This window comes from Bubalus kerabau, chromosome 1, assembly GCF_029407905.1.
Source record: "Bubalus kerabau isolate K-KA32 ecotype Philippines breed swamp buffalo chromosome 1, PCC_UOA_SB_1v2, whole genome shotgun sequence".
In the NCBI taxonomy this organism is placed as follows: domain Eukaryota; kingdom Metazoa; phylum Chordata; class Mammalia; order Artiodactyla; family Bovidae; genus Bubalus; species Bubalus kerabau.
Window position 1 is genome coordinate 120,854,164 of NC_073624.1, and position 20,009 is coordinate 120,874,172.

At 36.9% G+C, this 20,009-nt stretch overlaps 1 protein-coding gene across 1 annotated transcript in view; it reads right to left on the minus strand.

Annotated features, from left to right (window-relative positions):
• Window positions 1-1,980: 1,980 nt before the first annotated feature.
• RAB21 (RAB21, member RAS oncogene family) overlaps window positions 1,981-20,009 on the minus strand; it is a 34,852-nt gene continuing 16,823 nt past the window's right edge. The window contains exons 2-7 of the mRNA XM_055587503.1: window positions 18,100-18,159; window positions 17,226-17,333; window positions 14,922-14,985; window positions 8,637-8,691; window positions 7,743-7,831; window positions 1,981-4,997 (exon numbers count right to left, since the gene is read on the minus strand). Coding sequence (XP_055443478.1) covers window positions 4,855-4,997; window positions 7,743-7,831; window positions 8,637-8,691; window positions 14,922-14,985; window positions 17,226-17,333; window positions 18,100-18,159 — 519 coding nt within the window. The 3' untranslated portion in view covers window positions 1,981-4,854. The remainder of the gene's footprint in view (window positions 4,998-7,742; window positions 7,832-8,636; window positions 8,692-14,921; window positions 14,986-17,225; window positions 17,334-18,099; window positions 18,160-20,009) is intronic.

The following is a 20,009-nucleotide window of genomic DNA, read 5'->3' on the forward strand; positions in this document are numbered from 1 at the left end:
ACACAATATGTAAAAATTTTAAATGCACAAAATTATGTATTTCTACAGGTAAACATAGATGTATATAAATGCATAAAGAAAACGTGATTGAAGAGTATACACTCTAGAGCAACAGTTAACAGTTTCCATTTTGGAGAGGGTATCCCAGTGGCACTTTTACAATATCTGTATTTTTAATTTTTTTCCTAGAATATAGTCATATGTAATTAAATAAAAAATGAGGAATTTTTATACTTCTAAGAAGTACTTCATATGATGGTTTCCTTAAAATAGCTTGCTACCACTAAAGACTGTTGAGTTGTTTAGTCACTAAGTCGTGTCCGACTCTTTGTGAGCTCATGGACTACAGCAGGCTAGGCTCCTCTGTCCATTGCATTTCCCAGGCAAGAATACTGGAGTGGGTTGCCATTTCCTTCTCAAGGGGATCTTCCTGACCCAGAAATCAAATCCGCATCTTCTGCACTGGCAGGCGGATTCTTCACCACTGAGCCCCCAGAGAAACCCACCACTAAAGGTATAGTTTACTAAATACCACTGTTGTCTGGTTTTCATCATCATCATCCTTTACCCCTGCTATCCCACACCTTTATCTCATTGCTCCACACAAGATCAAATTTAAGGAAATCACATAAGCTTTTTCTTGAGTATTTGATAATGAAGAAATGATTCAGTTGCCAGGAAGTACCAAACTCAGAGAGAACCGATACCATGACAACAAAGATCATTTAAGTAGGTGGGCTCATCCTTTGGCTTTAATCCAATGCACCTGGAAATACGTGCATTATTTTGGAGAGGACAAGATGCTTTAAGAATAAGATTCTTTCTGGGTGTTCCATGTACCATGCCATGTTCATTATTTACTGCAGAAAAAATGCTGCAGTAGAAAGGTTAACACCTAAAAGCACACTCAGCTTCCTTAGAAGAGATTATATATAAATCCCAGATAGCCCAAGCAGTGCTAAAGATCTGCCAAAGTGGTATTTGTTTAGAAGCAAAGCATTTTTGCTTAAAATTGCAAACCTTTAAGAGTACTTCTATATTTTTTCATTACATGTGATTAATACTAAAATACTTACATGTAGGAAAGTTTGCTGAAAATTATAGTTTTCTTGAAAAGGGAAAAGCTATCAAAGTCAGACATATGTGTAGCATGAATTTTAGCCCATAACACCAAATATATTCTTACTGTTTTAGCTGATAAAATATTACAGAACAGCAGCTTACTAGAATCAATGACTATTATGAAATCAAGTAAATGTACAAGTTCAAGGAATCCCAGTTTTTAATTATTAAAATCTAGGTAATGCAGTTTATAATTTAGAAAAGAACACTTAAGGATCTATTTAGTTTCTGTATCTTTAGAAATTATTGTAAGGTTCTTGCTGGTCATTACTATCTACCCCATTTTTTAGAGGATCTGCACATTTTAAATGGTCACAAATTAAGTATTAAGTATTTGTCACACTGTATCTACTTTAAAAAACATGTATCTTTTAGATATATATATACTTTTAGATACTTTTAAAGTATCTACTTTAAAAAACTATAATGGCAAACAGAAGTCAAAAGGTAAATTTCAAAAGTCAAAGGCATGATCAAACCCTTCTAGAATGTAAGTTATATCATCTGAAGTTAATATAAGATCGATGATCTAAGACCCCTGGTAGCATTTGTAATACAGAAAATTGCAAATTATGGATTAAAAGAAATAAAACAGTATAACAACTCATTTTTAATGTTCTAAATATTTGGCACAATGCATAATTTGCCTTATTTAGAAACTATTTGTTAAAAGTACTGTAATTTTTTAAATGATTTTTAAAATTGTCAGGTTGTAGAATTTCCTATCTACCTGATTTTCATTCTACTTCTTACTACCTTCCTTCTCTATTTCTTTTCTCACTGAAAATCTAAAAATGAAATATTCTGCTTTTATTTTAATGCCAAATAAAAAGTAATTACTAATAATATACAAGCTAATATTTTTTAAAAGATTTTAATTTAGCTGTTACAGCCATAGCTTTAGGCTATTTTCAGAAGATATCCCCAGAACCAAAGAAATTCAGATATTTCATATGATAATGTGATGCTTATTTCTTTTCAGATTACTGTTTACCCCCAAATTGTGAAATGTGTATTTTTAAAAATAATCTTCCTCTATAATCACAATGCAAAACAAGCAGAATACCCATTGTCATTACAGAAACTATGATTGTATACTTTAAATATTTGGATACCCTTTTAATGATTATCTTAAACCAACTTTTAATTTATATATACCAAGAGAATACACTTATTAGTTGAAAAATATATTGGTTCTACCTACCTACTACTTTTAATACACAACATGATAATTTGTGTCTTCTTCCTAGTAGCACAATTCTAAGGACAGGAACACAAAAGACGTATTAGGGAGGTAAAGTAAGTACCAGAAAAATTTTCTTAGCCTTTGTTTATAATTTTTTTATCTTTCCTTTGAATACACACCGCAACTGATTTGTCCCGTTTCACTACCCTTTCAGTCTATTCCTACCTAAAACGTTTGAGCTTTGGAGCAAGGTCAGGTATACCATATTATCTACTGTTGCTACTGAATTAGTTTAAATTACAGGTGAAAAAAATAATGAAATGCTTGATGTTAAGGAAGATGCACAGAAACCAAGGAAGAGTAAAGAAAGAAACAGAGAGAGTGGTTGTACCTCACCAATAATTATCTGGCAACTCTGGAGAAGAGGTTTCTATCTGGACTTTATATGATTAATATAGGGCGGAAAATCAAAGAGTCCAACTCTCCAATTATGACTTTTGATTTTACTTTTTAAAATAAACCTCAATTTTATCTCTAATTAGTTTTAAAAACATACTTCACTCCAATGGAGAGGAGCTTATTTCCCATCTACATCTACAACAAGGCTTTCTCTATAGACAAAAAAACCAGGAAGGCAAAAACTATTTGTTCTAGTATCTGTACTCAGAATCTCCCCTGCCTCCCTCCAGGAAACCAAGAAACTACACAGAGTACGATCATCCCATAAAAGAAGACAATTTTAGCTTATCTTTCAGGCAACTCTTTCCACCCACCCTCCCTAAACACACACAACAGAGAAGCGGTGTGTTGAGTTTGACAGAGATAACAATTAAAGAGGGTAAAAATGCAGACTTATAGAATACTTAATACTAAGTTAAAATTGCAATATCATAACATCAAGATGGCAATTCATTCAACTTTAACCCATTTGGGAAAATTACTTTTTTTGTAACTATAACTTCTTTATATTCTCTTAACTGTTCAAGCTAATAACTTTATTGTATACTACTGCTTCTTGTAAGAAGTAAATCCAGGGACCATTCCATTTTATCTTAGACATATCATTTACTAGTTTTCCAAGCATGACAGAAATGGAAAAATATATATATTAGAACAAGAACAATTTATGTTAATTTACACAATTTGTGTTCTTCCTGTGCCGGATTCTATTAAAATTAACAAATTTAAGTTTAGTCTTATGCTTAAGGAAAAAAAAACAAAAACCTAGTGAGACTCATTTACAAAGTATACAAGAATATAATTTTATAATAAATCTTTCCAGTGTTCGCTATAACTACATTACATGAAATGTTTCCCTTCAAAGAAACTCAGAAGGATAGCGCTTACGAAATGAAACAAAACTTTCTCTGTTCATCTCTGGCAAGCAATGAACAAATACAATTTGCTTAGGAAGGATCCAGAAGTGCTGCCTCCGGAGCAGAAACTACCACTAACATGCTGCTGTGTAAAAGAGTCTTGGTGAGTGGCTACTATCTGGAAGTTCTTCCTCTCTTCTCATACCAGTGAATCCATTTCATATAAAGCGTAAGAGAAAACTAAAGCTTTGCATAAGTGAAACTCAGCATGCTCCACTCAAATACTTCTAAGGTAACCACTCTACAGCAAAAACGGCAGAAGTCATCTCTTTTATCCCTGTCCCCCAAAAATCAAACCCCAGAAAGAACAAAACAACCCAAAACCCAAAGGCAAATGCTGTTGCTCAATCAATCATCAGATGGATTTAGAGGCAAAAAACATGACAACAGCAATAATTCAAGTAAAGTATATGAGAAAATTTAAACACACCGCTTTTAAGTTAAGACAGAAGTGAAGGGGAGCTATGATCTTTATATCAGAGTCAAAAAGCTTAGGCATTATCACCAAATGTTAATTCACTTTACAGTCATCAATGAGACTATTGTATATATTTTTGCACCTTGCACTTGTAAAAGCAGATAAAATATTTAATATGTAATTTACATTGTATTTTACCACCTCAGCATACAGGATGTATATAGATTATATCAAAGTGTAGTAGACAGTTAGGGGCCTGTGCAAACCCTGCAAAAATAGTACTTCAGGTATCTGCTAATTAAAAAAACAAAAACAAAAGAAGAAGAAAACAAAAGACAGTTTGCTGTTTAGAAGGGATACAATTCAAACTACCACAAAATACAAAGGACTGCAAAAATGTATACCATTCCAACAACATATATAAGTTATTAAATAAAGATTTGATTTAAAAGAATATAAATGAAGCCTTTAAGTAGGTCTTTTCTACATGCATATTATTTCTTATTAAAGAAAAAAATATGTAAAAAGGCCATTGGTAATTGCTTTGTTAACATTTGTAGAAAATGCCAATTCTCTGGTCACAAACTCCACTAAGTTTAGCACTTAAGGTCTCTGCAGTTATAAACGTAATTTAAAATACTGTTAATTCCGTAACTCCATCGGTAAAATAATGTGACTTGGAATATGGCAGTCTTCATGTTGAGGGCAATGATCCACAGTTTGTTTTTTTTTACTTTATTAGGGGTGAACAGTTATCCAGAAGAACAGCACCCTCCGCCAACGCTCTGGGCTTGAGGTTCATCATCAATAATCTGTACACCTCGCCTTGCAGCTCCCGGCTGACTGGAGCCATTGCCTTTTGCCCTCTCATCCACTTGTGCAGTTTCTATCATTCCTAAGAGAGGGAGAAAGCAGAGATCATTTAGGACCACAACCTGAGCCTTCTGTTTCTCTAATTTCCATTTACCATCATGATAGCAGACTTTCAACCAACAAGGAAACTAAGTAATAGCAAAGGTATTTGTCCAGCTGCATCACAGCCACAGTGACATCACCAGAGAAAACAAGTTTTTGATCTGAACAAATGACTGTATACAAGTGTCATCCTTAAGATTTTCCAAGTATACTTAGAAATATGTCAGTTCAGTTCAGGCACCTAGTCGTGTCTGACTCTTTGCAACCCCATGGACTGCAGCACACCAGGCCTCCCCGTCCATCACCAACTCCGGGAGTTTACTCAAATTCACTTTCATTGAGTTGGTGATGCCATCCAACCATCTCATCCTCTGTCGTCCCCTCTTCCCGCCTTCAAAATATGTCAAAGAAGGTCAAATTGTTCCAAGTACAAGCAATATTTAAGGTACAAGATTATTTTTCAAGTAATGTGAAACTTTTAAGCAAATAACATTTGAAAGAACCAAAGAGTTTAGGATGAAGGCGGAAGAAGAAAGCTGGAGGACTCACACTATCTGGTTTAAAGATACAATAGAAAGTTGCTCTAATGATGACAATGAGATACTGGTGAAAGAAGAAATACAGAGATAAACAAAACAGGTCCAGAAACAGACTCCCATACATACGGTCACTTGATTTTTAACAAGTGCCAAGTTTATTGAATGAAAACAGAATCATCTTTTCAAGAAACAGTACTAGAATTGGACATTTACATGTAAAAATTGAAAGTTCAATCTGGATCTCCCACCATAATTTCAGATCTAAATGTAAAACAAAATATCTAGAAGAAAACATAGCCGGAGGGGCTTCCCTGGTGGCTCACTGGTAAAGTAGATCCCAATGCAGGCGATCAATCCTTGATCCAGGAGGATCCTACATGACAGAGCAACTACGCCCACAAAGCACAACTATCGCGCCTGTGCTCCATAAAGCCTGGGAGCACAACTACTGCAGCCTGCGGGCCCGAGCCGGTGCTCCACACGCGGGGAGCCACTGCCGTGGGAAGCCCCCAGAGCACAGCTAGAGAGTAGCCCCCACTCTCCGCAACCGAAGAAAAGCCCATACAGCAGTGAAGACCCAGCATGGCCAAAAATAAACTAACTGATTTAAGAAAAAAAAGGGGAAAAAAATAGGAGGAAATCTCTGTAGAAGAAAATCTTTATGACTTTGAGTTAGCAAAGATTTCTCATGTAAGACACACAAAAAATGACTCATAAAGAAAAACTGATAAATCAGACCTCATTAAAATTTAGATCTTTTGCTCTTTGAGAAACAGTTAAGAAAAATGAGAATATAAGACACAGACTAGGAGTAAATAGTTGCAAAATACATATCTGAAAAGATGAGCAGAGAAAAGAGAGTCCTTAGAACAGAATAAGGGTTCTAAACTTGGGTCCCGAGACTGATCTTAAACAATGGTTTCCAAATTGAGGTATATGGGACAATTCATTGAGATGAAATTAGAAAAGTTTCCCCCAACCTTTCAAAATTTCTATTTTTTTAAATATGTTTTACAATATACAAAATACATAAACACTTGTACATGTTCTATAATTTTAAAATAATGTATGGAGAATACTCAATCTTTTTATATAAAGATGTGATGTATAACATTTACAAGCCACTGATCTAGAACCTGAGTACTGAAAGTATGGTCTGAGGACTAGTATCATTAAACCTTGGGTGTCTGTTAGAAAACAGAAGTTCAGGCCTACATGAGACCAGCTTTATCAAATTACAATTTTAACAAGATCTCCTAGTGACTGATATGTACAGCAGTGGTTCTCAAATTATAAGGAGGAATGATTAAAACACAGATTTGGGGAACCGCCTTCTAGAATTTTGATTCAGTAGGTTTGGGGTAAGGCCCAAAAACTTGCACTTCTAACACATTCTCAAATGATGCTAATGGTGCTGATTAAGGGACTACATTTGGAGAATTACTCTCCCAGGTGAACTACGAACGATCTTCAGGTTTACATAAAACTGATACTTACTCCAAAGTTTGTGTTTATGTACATTTTTCTAGAGAGAAAGCCATCGTTTCATCATGTTCTCTAAAGAGTCTGTGATGTCAAGGAATGTAATTTGACAAAATCATCTCAACCCATTATTCTACAGACTGGGGTTTTCTTAAGTATAGTATGTGTTCTATTGGTGATATGAGAAACGACTTTCAGGTTGTATATGATAAACATCTTCCTTTCTCTTTTTTTTAATAAGAAAAAGCACAAACATACATAAAAGAAAAACATAATGAAAATCTATACGTCCATCACACACTTTCATCCATACTTGGCAATCATCGCTACCATTATTTTTAAATCAAATTTATGCGCCAGATACATAAATTTCATTCATAAATTATGATTTCTACAGATAAAAACTTTAAAAAAAAATTATTTTTAGGCATAATCACAACACCATAATCATGCCTAACAAAATTCACAATATTTCTTAAGATCATCAATATCCAGTGAGTATTCATATAGCCCCAATCATTTCACAAATGTTCTTTTTCACTAGTTTGTCAAATTAGGATACAAATAAGGTCCATCCACTGCAACATGCTGTTACATCTCTTAAATCTTTTTTATTCTGTATATTCCCCTTCCATTTTTATTTTTAATGGTATTGCATTTATTTTAATATATATTTAGCAAACACCACACATTCATACACCTACTTTTACAAAGGTCAAGAAAGAGTTCCTCAATTCCTTTGTTCTGTTTGGCTGAAGTGTGATAATGTTTTGCTCCCACAGATTCTGCATACCTTAAAAAGAAAAGTGACATCAGAAATTGCTGTAAAAAAATGCTTCAAGTTTTTGCCACAACTGCTATTTGAACTTTTTTTTTTTTTACAGTAGCACTTTTGGTGACTTATTACCCATTAACCCAGGTTTAGTGAAATTAAAATTATATCCTGGTTAATATCTCTATATACTGAACCAACTTTTAAATAAGAATATATTGCAAGACTTGAAATTTTTATAAATTAATTTGCAACCCAAATATTTTAGTTTTTGTGACTCGCTATTTGGCCATGGCAGTTTCCTTTTGCATCACTTTTACACTTTTTACTGAAACCAGAAAGAGAATTCGGAGAGGCGATGGCACCCCACTCCAGTACTCTTGCCTGGAAAATCCCATGGGCGGAGGAGCCTGGTAGGCTGCAGTCCATGGGGTCGTGAAGAGTCAGACATGACTGAGCGACTTCACTTCCACTTTTCACTTTCATGCATTGGAGAAGGAAATGGCAACCCACTCCAGTATTCTTGCCTGGAGAATCCCAGGGATGGGGGAGCCTGGTGGGCTGCCGTCTACGGGGTCGCACCGAGTCGGACACGACTGAAGCGACATAGTAGTAGTAGTAGTAGAAGAAAGAGAATTCAAAGTGAAATATCTTTAAATGTCACGAAAAGTCCAGAAACTGCCAATGTAAACACACTTCATTGAATCCAATAGCTCAATCTATATTAAAAGGCGTGAGTAATAACGAAATGGTAAAGAACACTGTGCAAGGATGAAGACTTCTTACCGAGAGTGACTGATGGAAGGAAGAGAAAGACAACACTTACGATTCTGCTTCTTGAATGGAAACATGTCTCTCCTTCTCCAAGTCTACTTTATTACCTAATTGGAAAAAGTAAATGCCAGTGTTTAACATTGATTCATTTTTTATAATGAAATTAAGCTAATTCTAAATATACAAATTCTATTTTAATCCCCTAGAAAAATAATGCAAATCCCCACCAGACTTCTCAGTGTCTTGAAACTATCAAGTGAACTCCTATGATATGAGGGCTGATCATGACTGTCAAGGTGAATGCCTCAACCTCCCTCAGATGGCTCAATGCATATACCTCCTGAAGCTGCGGCCTCAGAGAGAAAAGACCTCGCCCAAAGAGATGAGCATTCTTTTTGATTTAGAGTATAAATGGGATTAGGATTTACTAGGGAACTCTAAGGAAAACTCTATGACTTTTATCCAAGTCTAAGTGGTCCCCAATCAACTCAGAGATGCTCAGTAATTCAACAAAGCCACCTTATTGCTCATGAAAATATATTAGGCTAGCCTCTTGGATCCTAAGAATATTTTGGTTTTCTGTATGATATGAACTGATTAAAGAAAGTATTAAAACGTATGGCTTTTGAAGTACTTCATCAGTGCAAGGGAAGAAACTGTATTGTTTGTTTTAAAAACATCAGAGAACTTAGTATATGAACACCATTCAGATTTTAAATTACTGAAAATAAGTTTGGCTTTCCTTAATCAATGGAACCAAACTCAAATTATGCTACAAAGCAACCAGAATAAAAGTGAAGAAACTTCAAAATGCAGATTCCTTATTATATACAGGCTAGAGATGAAGGTAAGAAGGCTGGACTGAGTGCTAAAGGCAAGGGAAATAACAGGAAAGGGGGAAATACACTAAGAAAGGACACGTTAAAAAATATTTTCATTTCTTCTATTATGACCTATAGAGGTAAAAAGGGAAATCCTGTAAATAAGGTCATTTTTTTCTTGGAACTTTAGAGCATCAGGAAGACAATTTCAGATAAAGCATTGAACTAAGCTCCCAATGAAAGATGTAATGCTTAGAACTGAGAGGTACAAGCCCAGAGATTTTGTATATAGAAGACCTCAAATAATCTGAGCCCCTAATTATGTGCAGCCTCAAGCAACATCTGACACGGTTAGCCTAAGGCTGAGAGGGAAGCAGACATGCTAAAGCTCAGAAGGTCCTAACAAATTCAGTACTGAACTCTTCCTTCTTTGAACAGTTATCAGTCTACCTCAGCAAGAAAACACGTATTAGTTCTGGTCTCCCACATTATTCTGTCAATAAAATTTTTAATCTGCTAAATATTACAGCCAATATATCCAACAGTCACCAGCAGGGTAAGTTGTTCTACACCATGAAGAATGCAAAAAGCACCACCTAGTGGCAGATGGTTCCAACAAACAGGAACAAGATTCTGCCACAGTAAAAAAGTAAACAGTCTCCTATAGAAAAAGGAGACTTTTGTTGAAATTAATGAAAACCCTCTGAGTTGGTTTGATAGAGCTTAAATGTCTCTATTTTTTTTTTTTTTTTTCAAAATCTGCCAGAATTACTAACATCTACTTTTTTAAAATGAGGATAGGGAAAGTAGACAATCACCTTATTGCCTAAAATGAATATTGGGGGAAAACTGAGACACTGCTTTATTATTTAGTAATTTTAAACTTAACCAACTTTAATAAAGCCAGTTATTTACTTTTTAAATTTTCTGCCTCGCCACCATGGCTTGCAGGATCTTGGTTACCCAGCCAGAGACTGAACCCGGGCCACAGCAGGCAAAGCACCAAGTCCTAAACACTGGGCCACCAGGGAATTCCCTAAAATCTGTTACCATTAAAACTGCTATTTTAATATTTTAAACAAAAAAAATCCTTCTACTAAATAACTACTGTTTCTTTGAACAGTTAAGTGCTCATGATGGATTAACAGCACAGACTAAGTCACAAAACTGCCTGTCAGTGACTGATACCTTCCCAAAATTCAAGACCTTTGTAGCTCCTATGTTCTTCTGAAGGCAAGAGAGCTAAAGCTGGCAGTTTTGAGGCTTATTTCCCTGATAGCTCAGATGATAGAGAGTCTGTTTGCAGTGCTGGAGACCCAGGTTCGATCCCTGGGTCAGGAAGATCCCCTAGAGAAGGAAATGGCAACCCACTCCAGTATTCTTGCCTGGAGAATCCCATGAACAGAGGAGCCTGACAGGCTACAGTCCATGGGGTCACAAAGAGTCAGACACAACTAAGCGACTTCACTTCACTTCTGTTTCAATACTACTCTGTGGCCACATTGGGATCTTTCCAATAGGCTTAAAACACCTGAAAACAAGAATAACCACCAAAATAAGCACCTACTTGAAAGTACTGTATATTTTCTGAGGGCTGAAGCCACTGGAGAGGAAAAACCTATCCTGCTAAGAACACTAAAAACTTTTTCTTCTTTAAAAATACCTATTTTAATAAACAACATGGAAGGGATACACCCATTGCTAAGAGCAGATGGCTAACAGCAATAAAGGGAACTTTATTTTGCTTAGACTGGATGGAATGTGGCGTAGTGGAAACTTTTAAATCTGATAAAATTTGCTTTAACTTCTGGCTCATTTCAAAACTATACGATTTGGGGCATATTACTTCACCCCTCTTAGTCTCACTTTGTACAAATGTAGCTAATAAACTTTCCGAGGTTTATATGAAAATAAGATATAATGTAAAAGGCCTAGTAAATAGTACACATGCAATGGAGAGTAGTTATTAAAATCAGCCATATCCATCACAGTGAATGATCAAGTGAATGATCAATACAGTTACGAGAGACTTAAAGCTCATGGTAATTAACACACTTCTTATCACAATCCTGACTGGCTTAGGAAATCCTTTACCCACCTCACCCCCCAATTTAGTTAGGTTTCCTTCTGTGTTATCCCAGCACCCTCCCCTTACCCCTTCACAGCTTTTACCATAATATACAATAACAGCTTGTTTTTCTCTCTCACCCCACATGATAAGCTCCGGGACAAGGACCATATCTATTTTTTAACTTATTCACTGTATTACTCTCAAAGCCTGGTACATAGCAGCAAGTAATACATACTGTTGGTTAAGGATATGGGCCTGAAGCAGCAGACAGGCCTGAATTAAAATCCCAGGCCTATCTCTAAGTACGATGTAGTCTGGGAAGTGTCACGCTGTCTAGGTCCATTTCCTCATGTGTAAAATGGCAATGGCAATAATACCTTCTTGCAGTGCTGTCAGGAGGCTTAAATGAAATAATAAGGGTGTAGTTCTTACAACAGTACCTGGCACTCAATACGTGGTAAGTAGTTATTAACAAATATATGTTTAACAAACATACAAATGTTGAGGACTATTAACAAAATATTCTATTAAACAGAACAACCACAGCCAAGAGTGCAGATCAATGGATTAACTAAAACTAGAGGGAAAAGTCTCTACTAGCGAAGTATGGAGTTCTCTATTCCTGATGTACACATTATCAGTGGTTTAGATAAGGACCAAGAAGGTTAAGTTATCTAATTTACACACGAAAAAGCTAGTAATTATAAATATGTCAAACATAAACATTCAGAAACATGTGGCAAGTTGAAATTCTTACACTTAGGTTTATATAACAGTTATGCAGGAAGACAGGAAAAGCCTAACAGAAGAGCAATACTTATAAAAATGGAATTCTGATTTTTGTTAACTATAATCTATGTAAAAGACAAATTAAGCTGACATGACTGCTAAAAAGCATATGCAGTCTTAGAATAATCTAAAGAAAAAAGGAACCAAGAGAAAACCAGAAGTCCAAGAAAGAGTTTTAGAGTTCTTTTACTTTACCCATTAAGAATATTCCTCCACTCTAGTGAATCATGGTCTACTTTCATCTTTGGAGTCAAAAGTCACCTTTGGAGTCCTTAACTCAAAAATATGTATAGTTAAAAGTAATAAAAATAGATTCAAGGGATTAGATCTGGTAGACAGAATGTCTGAAGAACTATGGATGTAGGTTTGTAACACTGTACAGGAACCAGTAACCAAAATCATCCCAAACGAAAAGAAATGCAAGAAGGCAAAGAGGTTGTCTGAGGAGGCTTTACAAATAGCCGAGGAAAGAAGAGAAGCAAAAGGCAAGGAAGAAAGGGAAAGATAAACCCAACTGAATGCAGAGTTCCACAGAATAGCAAGGAGAGATAAGAAGGCCTTCTTAAATGAACAATGCAAAGAAATAGAGGAAAACAACAGAATAGGAAAGACTAGAGATCACTTCAAGAAAACTGGAGCTATCAAGGAAACATCTCATAAGAGGATGGGCACGATAAAGGACAGAGATGGTAAAGACCTAACAGAAGCAGAAGAGACTAAGAATAGGTGGCAAGAATACACACAAAAACTGTACAAAAAAGGTCTTAATGACCCAGATAACTAGAACTGGACATCCTGGAGTGTTAAGTCAAGTGGGCCTCAGAAGCATGACTATAAGCAAAGCTAGTGGAGGTGACGGAATTCCAGCTTAGCTATTTAAAATCCTAATAGATGATGCTGTTAAACTGCTGCACTTGATATGTCAGTAAATTTGGAAAATCCAGCAGTGGCCATAGGGCTGGAAAAGGTCAGTTTTCATTCCAATCCCAAAGAAAGGCAATGCCAAAGAATGTTCAAACTACCGTACAACTGCATTCATTTCACATGCTAGTAAGGTAATGCTCAAAATCCTTCAAGAGAGGCTTCAACAGTACATGAACCGATAACTTCCAGGTGTACAAGGTGGGTCTCGAAGAGGCAGAGGAAACCAGAGATCAAACTGAAAACATTTGCTGAATGATGCAGAAAGCAAGGAAGTTCCAGAAAAATATCTACTTCTGCTTCATTGACTATGCTAAAGCTTTTGACTGGGTGGATCACAAGAAACTGGAAAATTCTTAAAGAGATGGGAATACCAGAACACCTTACCCGTCTCCTGAGAAACCTGTTTGCTGGTCAAGAAGCAACAGTTAGAGCGGGACATGGAACAATAGACTGGTTCCAAATTGGAAAAGGAGTACGACAAGGCTGTATTCTGTCACCCTGCTTATTTAACTTATATGCAGAGTAAATCATGCAAAATGCCAGGCTGAATGAAGCACAAGCTAGAATCAAGATTGCTGGGGGAAATATCAACAACCTCAGATATGCAGATGATACCCCTCTAATGGCAAAAAGTGAAGAGGAACTAAAGAACCTCTTGATTAGGTTGAAAAAGAGTGAAAAAGTTGCTTTAAAACTCAACATTCAAAAAACTAAAATCATAGCATCTGGCCCCATCACTTCATGGCAAATAGATGGGGAAAAAGTGGAAACACTGACAGATTTTCTTTTGTTGGGCTCCAAAATCACTGTGAATAGTGACTGCCACCACGAAATAAAAAGACGCTTGTTCCTTGGAAGGTAAACAATGACAAACCTAGACAGGGTATTAAAAAGCAGTGACATCAATTTGCTGACAAAGATCTCTGTAATCAAAGCTATGCTTTTTCCAGTAGTCATGTACGGATGTGAGTTGGACCATAAAGGCGGCTGACTGCTGAACAATTGATGCTTTTGACTTGTGCTCTTCAAGACTTTTGAGAGCCCCTTGGACAGCAAGCAAGAAAACCAAACTAGTCAATCCTAAAAGAAATCAACCCTGAATATTCATTGGAAGGACTGATGCTGAAGCTGACACTCCAATACTTTGGCCAACTGAGTGAAGAGCCGACCCAGTGGCAAAGCCCCTGATGCTGGGAAAGACTTAGGCAAAAGGAGAAGGGAATGGCAGAGAATGAGACGATTAGATAGCATCACCCATTTAATGGACATGAATTTGAGCAAACTCTGGGAGATAGTGGAGGACAGAAGAGCCTGCGTGCTGCAATCCATGGGGTTACAAAGAGTCAGACACAACTTAGCGACTGAACAACAACAATATGACAAAAACACAGCTTAAGTCACTGATTTTAATTATATTGTAGTTGCCAAACTCTCTTATTTTCTAAAATAATCTTATGATGAAAAACTAAAGGTCAAGTTGAAGCAAGGCTGGGAGACTCAAAGCCCTACATGTTCAGGGTTTCCCAGCTGCTCCCCAAGGGCATTCCTTGAATTATAGATGTTTCAATCTCCTGAAAGACCCCTTCCAAATTCTAAATGACTCTAAAATATTAAATACTAAAATACCATTCTTCTTTTCTCATGTAACTTTAAAATGAAAATTATGCATGTACTATTCTTTAATAAAGTTTTAAAGAAACAAAGGACATTTTTAAAAATTAATGACACTTACCTACGATACATAAACAGATTTCGTTTCCCAACATTTTCCGTAATTCTTTCACCCAGTTTTTAACCTGTGTATACAAGCGTAAATGTTAAAACAAATCTTGTTACAGCGTAAATGTTAAAACAAATCTTGTTACAATGACTACAATTACAATATCCCAAAATGCAATGTTGTGAAAATACCTCAAAATTCTGTCTAATGGTCCATATATTTAGTTATTAGGAATGATTCACTATATAGGATCATTTATACTGCAAATCACACACACACACCCCCCCCCCATGGAAAGATCTCTCTCTCCATCTACATATAAGTATCAAGAGAAGCATCTCTAATTACAAACTTTCATAAATCGTCCACAAATCTAAGCAAAGCTGTTCACCAGAGCAAAAGCATGTCAACACCAGCCTCTGATAGTAGATGTTTGTATAGAATCACATTGAAGAACGTATGGGCTTGGGAATTCCCTAGTGGCTAGAACTCAGTGCTTTACTGCTCAGGGCCAGGGTTCAATCTCTGGTCAGGAAACTAAGATCCTACAAGCCACATGATGCGACCAAAAAAAAAAAAACTAAAAAACACACACATACACAAGCTTAATTAAAAGTCTTTTATACCCCAGTTGGTTCCAAAATAGAGGGCACAGGAGCTTCTATGACACACATTTAAAGGAAAAACAAAACATATAGGAGTAGAAAAAGAGCAAAATAAAGTTTTATCCACTGGTGTGTGGTAGGTTTCTTCACCCTCAGCATCACTAGTATTTTGGCCTCGACAGTCCTCTGCCAGGAGGGGCTGTCCCATGCAGTGAATGCTGTTCAGTGGCACCCCTGGCCTCCCACTGACTAGACTCAGCGCCACTGCCAGGTTTGACAACCAAGGATGTCTCTAGAGATCGCTATCACCTATGGATAACCACTGGACTGCAAGGGAACCCCTAATTCTAACCAATATTCTTTTTAACTGTTATTCATCTGCAGTCAGATTCCCCTCCACAGGTATTCTATTCATTAACCCATACACTCTGTGATGAGTTAAAGAGGGTCAAAATTCTCTGCCAAGAGTCTATTTCTTCTCTCTGACTTTGGTCTAGCCTAGTCTCTTGCTTTGACCAAGAGAATGTGGCAGCACTAATGCCATGCCAATTCCAGACTAAAGCCTTAGGAAGGTCTGGCAGCTCTCTCTTGGGATCTAGTTGTCATATAAGGTTTGGCTGGAATACAGAATAATGAGAGCATGTGGACAGAGTACTGGAGAACAAGACACCAAATGGAGTGAGAAGGCACATGGAGGAAAACCAGGCCCTCTTGGATCCAGGTCCCCACCCAGCCAACCCCTAGTTCATGCAGCTGTCTGAGTGACTCCACTTTTGTCCAGAAAAGAAAGAGAGTAAAAATTGCTCAGTCCTGTCTGACTCTTTGCAACCCCATGGACTATATAATCCATGGAATTCTCCAGGCCAGAATACTGGAGTGGGTAGCCTTTCCCTTCTCCAGGGGATCTTCCCAATCCAGGGATCAAACCCAGGTCTCCTGAATTGCAGGCGGATTCTTTACCAACTGAGCTATCAGGGAAGCCCAGGCAACACTCAAAACCATGAGAAATAATACATTGCTGTTTTAAGCCATCAAATTTGGGGGGTTTTGTTATGCAGCAAGAGATAACTGGTCACTTTTCAACCTAAATGACTCCACTTTCTTTTAATCAATAAAATACTTAAACCATTTCTTTCCATGCCAAAAAGGCAAGAAGGGATAGAAGGGATAACAAACAGCATCCCAAAGATAAAACATTTAACTTTATAAAAATGGAGTGCTTTAAAATAAATACTATTTAGATTTTCCTTTTAAAATCTGTATTGAATCCTCCAGGATACCTAGTGAGGAGAAAAGAGCTTAAACTTGATTTAGTTCTTCTTTTACCTCTCCATAATTATGGAACCCACCCACGCAGCCATACCAAGTTTTCAGGTGCCCAGTATGTACAGAATCAAAAAAAAAAAAAAAAAAAAAGTTTGTGATTTTTCTTTAATAAGGAGAAAAAAAAAAGGCGTTTATATTTTTCTGAAGCTTTACTTCAGATTATTTCCCTTTCCTAATATCTGAGAAAGCCATATAATAAACTATTAATAGATGATATCCATACTGTTAACATGAATTAAATATGCCATTAAAAAATCATGACTGGTCATCATTTATGCACAAACTATACTTTTAAATCCAAGGCTAATCACAAAGACATGTTAATGCAGACCTGACAAATCACTGTTGCTCTATTAAGTCATTCACCCATAAGTAAGCAAGATACCTTCTGAAAAGAATCTTCATCTGTTATATCATAAACTAAAATAGCTCCATTTGAATCTCTGTAGTAAATTGGACCCAATGCGTGGAATCTCTCTTGACCTGCTGTATCCTACATAAAGCAACAAACGTTTATTAGACCAGAAGAAAAAATATATCTATTATTTAAACTACAGTGAGCTTCTGATTAATTATAAACTAGGGTATAAAGTTATAGATAACCCCAAAACAGCGGTAAAAGAAACAAGCTATAAAAAATTTTAAGTAAAGTTATAATTAATATTACTGTTTTACTGTTTTGTAAAGGTTACTTCTCCTCTCCCCAACCCTCTTCCTCAGCAATCTTTCCCACCCTTTCTGAAAAGCCAATTCAGTTGCCAAAGGGCTGGAAAGACCACAATGGCCTTATAAGCCAGAACAGGCTTGGCACTGAATTTAAGTTCTCCACAGAGAGAGGAGACAAGAAGAAAGAACGTGCACCAGGACCACCTGGCAGTGGTGCCTTACTGCATTATCCTTGCCCTAGTCTCCACCAGCCACTCCCTTGGAAGATTAGGACATGGAGACGGGGGGATAAAGGCCAGGCAGTCTGTCCACCCCTTTCTCTGAAATGGAATCCCTTGAGTTCACTCTTCTCCAGTTGAAAAGTTATGACAGCACTTTTCGTGTATAACAAGTGTATTCAAGATAAAATTCTTAGCCAGATTTTAGGGGGAAAAGATGTTTAATTAAAAAAAAAAAGATTTTGGCTAACCCTGAGTTAATCAAAAAAATTAAAATCCAGAAATTCAAATTCCTATTTCTTAAGCCAATTAGTTATTAGAGTATGAAGAATAGGTAAAGGCCTTCAACTCATACAGCTGAAAACATTAACTTACCCATATAGCAAGATTTACTCTCTTCCCACCAATATTTAACTTCTTTGTTAAGAATGATGCCTAAGAAAAAACAGATATACATTAAATGATGTTTCACATAAAACTTCTTATCCTAAAAACTACAGATGAATGAATCACGTCATATGAAACAAGTTATCTGGGAGAAAAAGTAATCATTGAGTTTTTATTCATAACTAAACATTGTTTCCACTGAAAACAGAACATTATTTTTATTCTAAGAAAAAGATAGTTTGTTTTATGAACACAAGTTATGAAAAGTACCCAAGAGCTGGTAATTAAATGTTTTCTTAGTTTTTTTTTCCCTCATTAAAACATTTTCTTAGCATTTAATTTGATGCCACCTGCCGGGGTCCAGCCCCGGCTGATCCAGGGTATTCGAAGCGGGGACGGCGTCGGCGACCTATTTATATTTATTTATTCATCAAAGACTCAAAGAGTAATAGAATGAGGATAGCTCAGTGAAGAAATTCAGTGGAGAAAAGCGGCTGAAATAAGGATAGCTCAGTAGGAAAATTCAGTGGAGAAAAGAAGCTGAGTGGCTTGGTTTAAGCGGAAAATCAATATAACCCGTGACACCAGGTTAGCTCTGACCACGGAGGCCGCAGGCGCCCTCTCGAATAGCGGAAGGTGCCCCACCTTAGACACCTTCTCGAGTGGGTCTTAGAAGCCCAGGCAAATAAATGGTCGCAGAGGACATCCGCGCTCCAGATGGACACTCAGCTGGAATTTGGGAGAGAGAGTGACATGGGGAGACCAAGTTTCAGTGAACAAGGCCCGCACTTTATTTTCCAAAGTAGTTTTTATACCTTAAGTTACGCATAGAGGATAATGGGGGAAGGCGTAGAGTCATGCAGCAAGCCAGGCTTTTTTCCTGTAAACTTATCATATGCAAAAGTTCAGGTGATAGACATCATCTTCTGGCCAGGAGGCCTGTTAACATTTTAAGAAACTTATCTTTCTCTAAAGGTGATTATTCCAAAGTCAGGCGCCAGCCTTCCAAAAAAGCATTGGACAAAGCTGCATTTTACATTTCTATACATCCATTATATCAATCAATACACTGCCAAGGACACAGTAGGTAAGGAGTATGGAGACTTAGCAGCAAACATTGGCCCAACAAGTGAAAAACCCTTCACCAATACATTTTCTAATCAATCTTTTAACTACTCAAAGGAATCTGTGTTTAGGCAGTTTAGAACATCTCCTGCCTCTCACAGTTGGGAGGCTCTGAACAATCACATGTGGCCGGAAAAACCTATTCAGGCAGGCTAGAGGATTTCCAAAGGAGTTTGTAGGTTAAACACTGTCACACCCAGGAATTATTAACTGGAGCTGTAAGCTAACTCTTTTTCCAGAGAGAGGCAGTGGGAGACAGCCCCCCGTAAAGTCAGAGGTGTAGGTGAAAGCACAAAGCAGAAAGTAGGCAGACTCTGGTTTTGGGGGTAGATGCTCGAGAATTTCCAGGGGGACTCCTGAGGCTCGATCCCGCCTTTGCGTATGCCGAGCCTCCTTCCTCATGACCTTTGTCATGGGCGGAGTGCTCACGCTGGCTCCCGGCAGTGATAGAATTCCAGTTGAGCTATTACAGATCCTCACTCAATATGCAATATGCCGGCTCCCAGCAGCCACCTAACCTACTTATTATAGAAAGAGTCTAAGAGACTTCCAAGATGAGATAAAAGAAATATTTACTGGTGTTTACTTAGCTGTATAAATACCATTACTACTGGAAATTTTCCTGCCATTATTTTGCAATTCAATTATTTAAACTATAGCTAATAACTGTACCAGGTACTATCACAGAAATGAAAGAAAACAGTTCCAGCTTTCAAAGAGCTTATAGTTCCACTGCAAATATTAAAATGTAAAGATAATGGTTAAAATGGAGG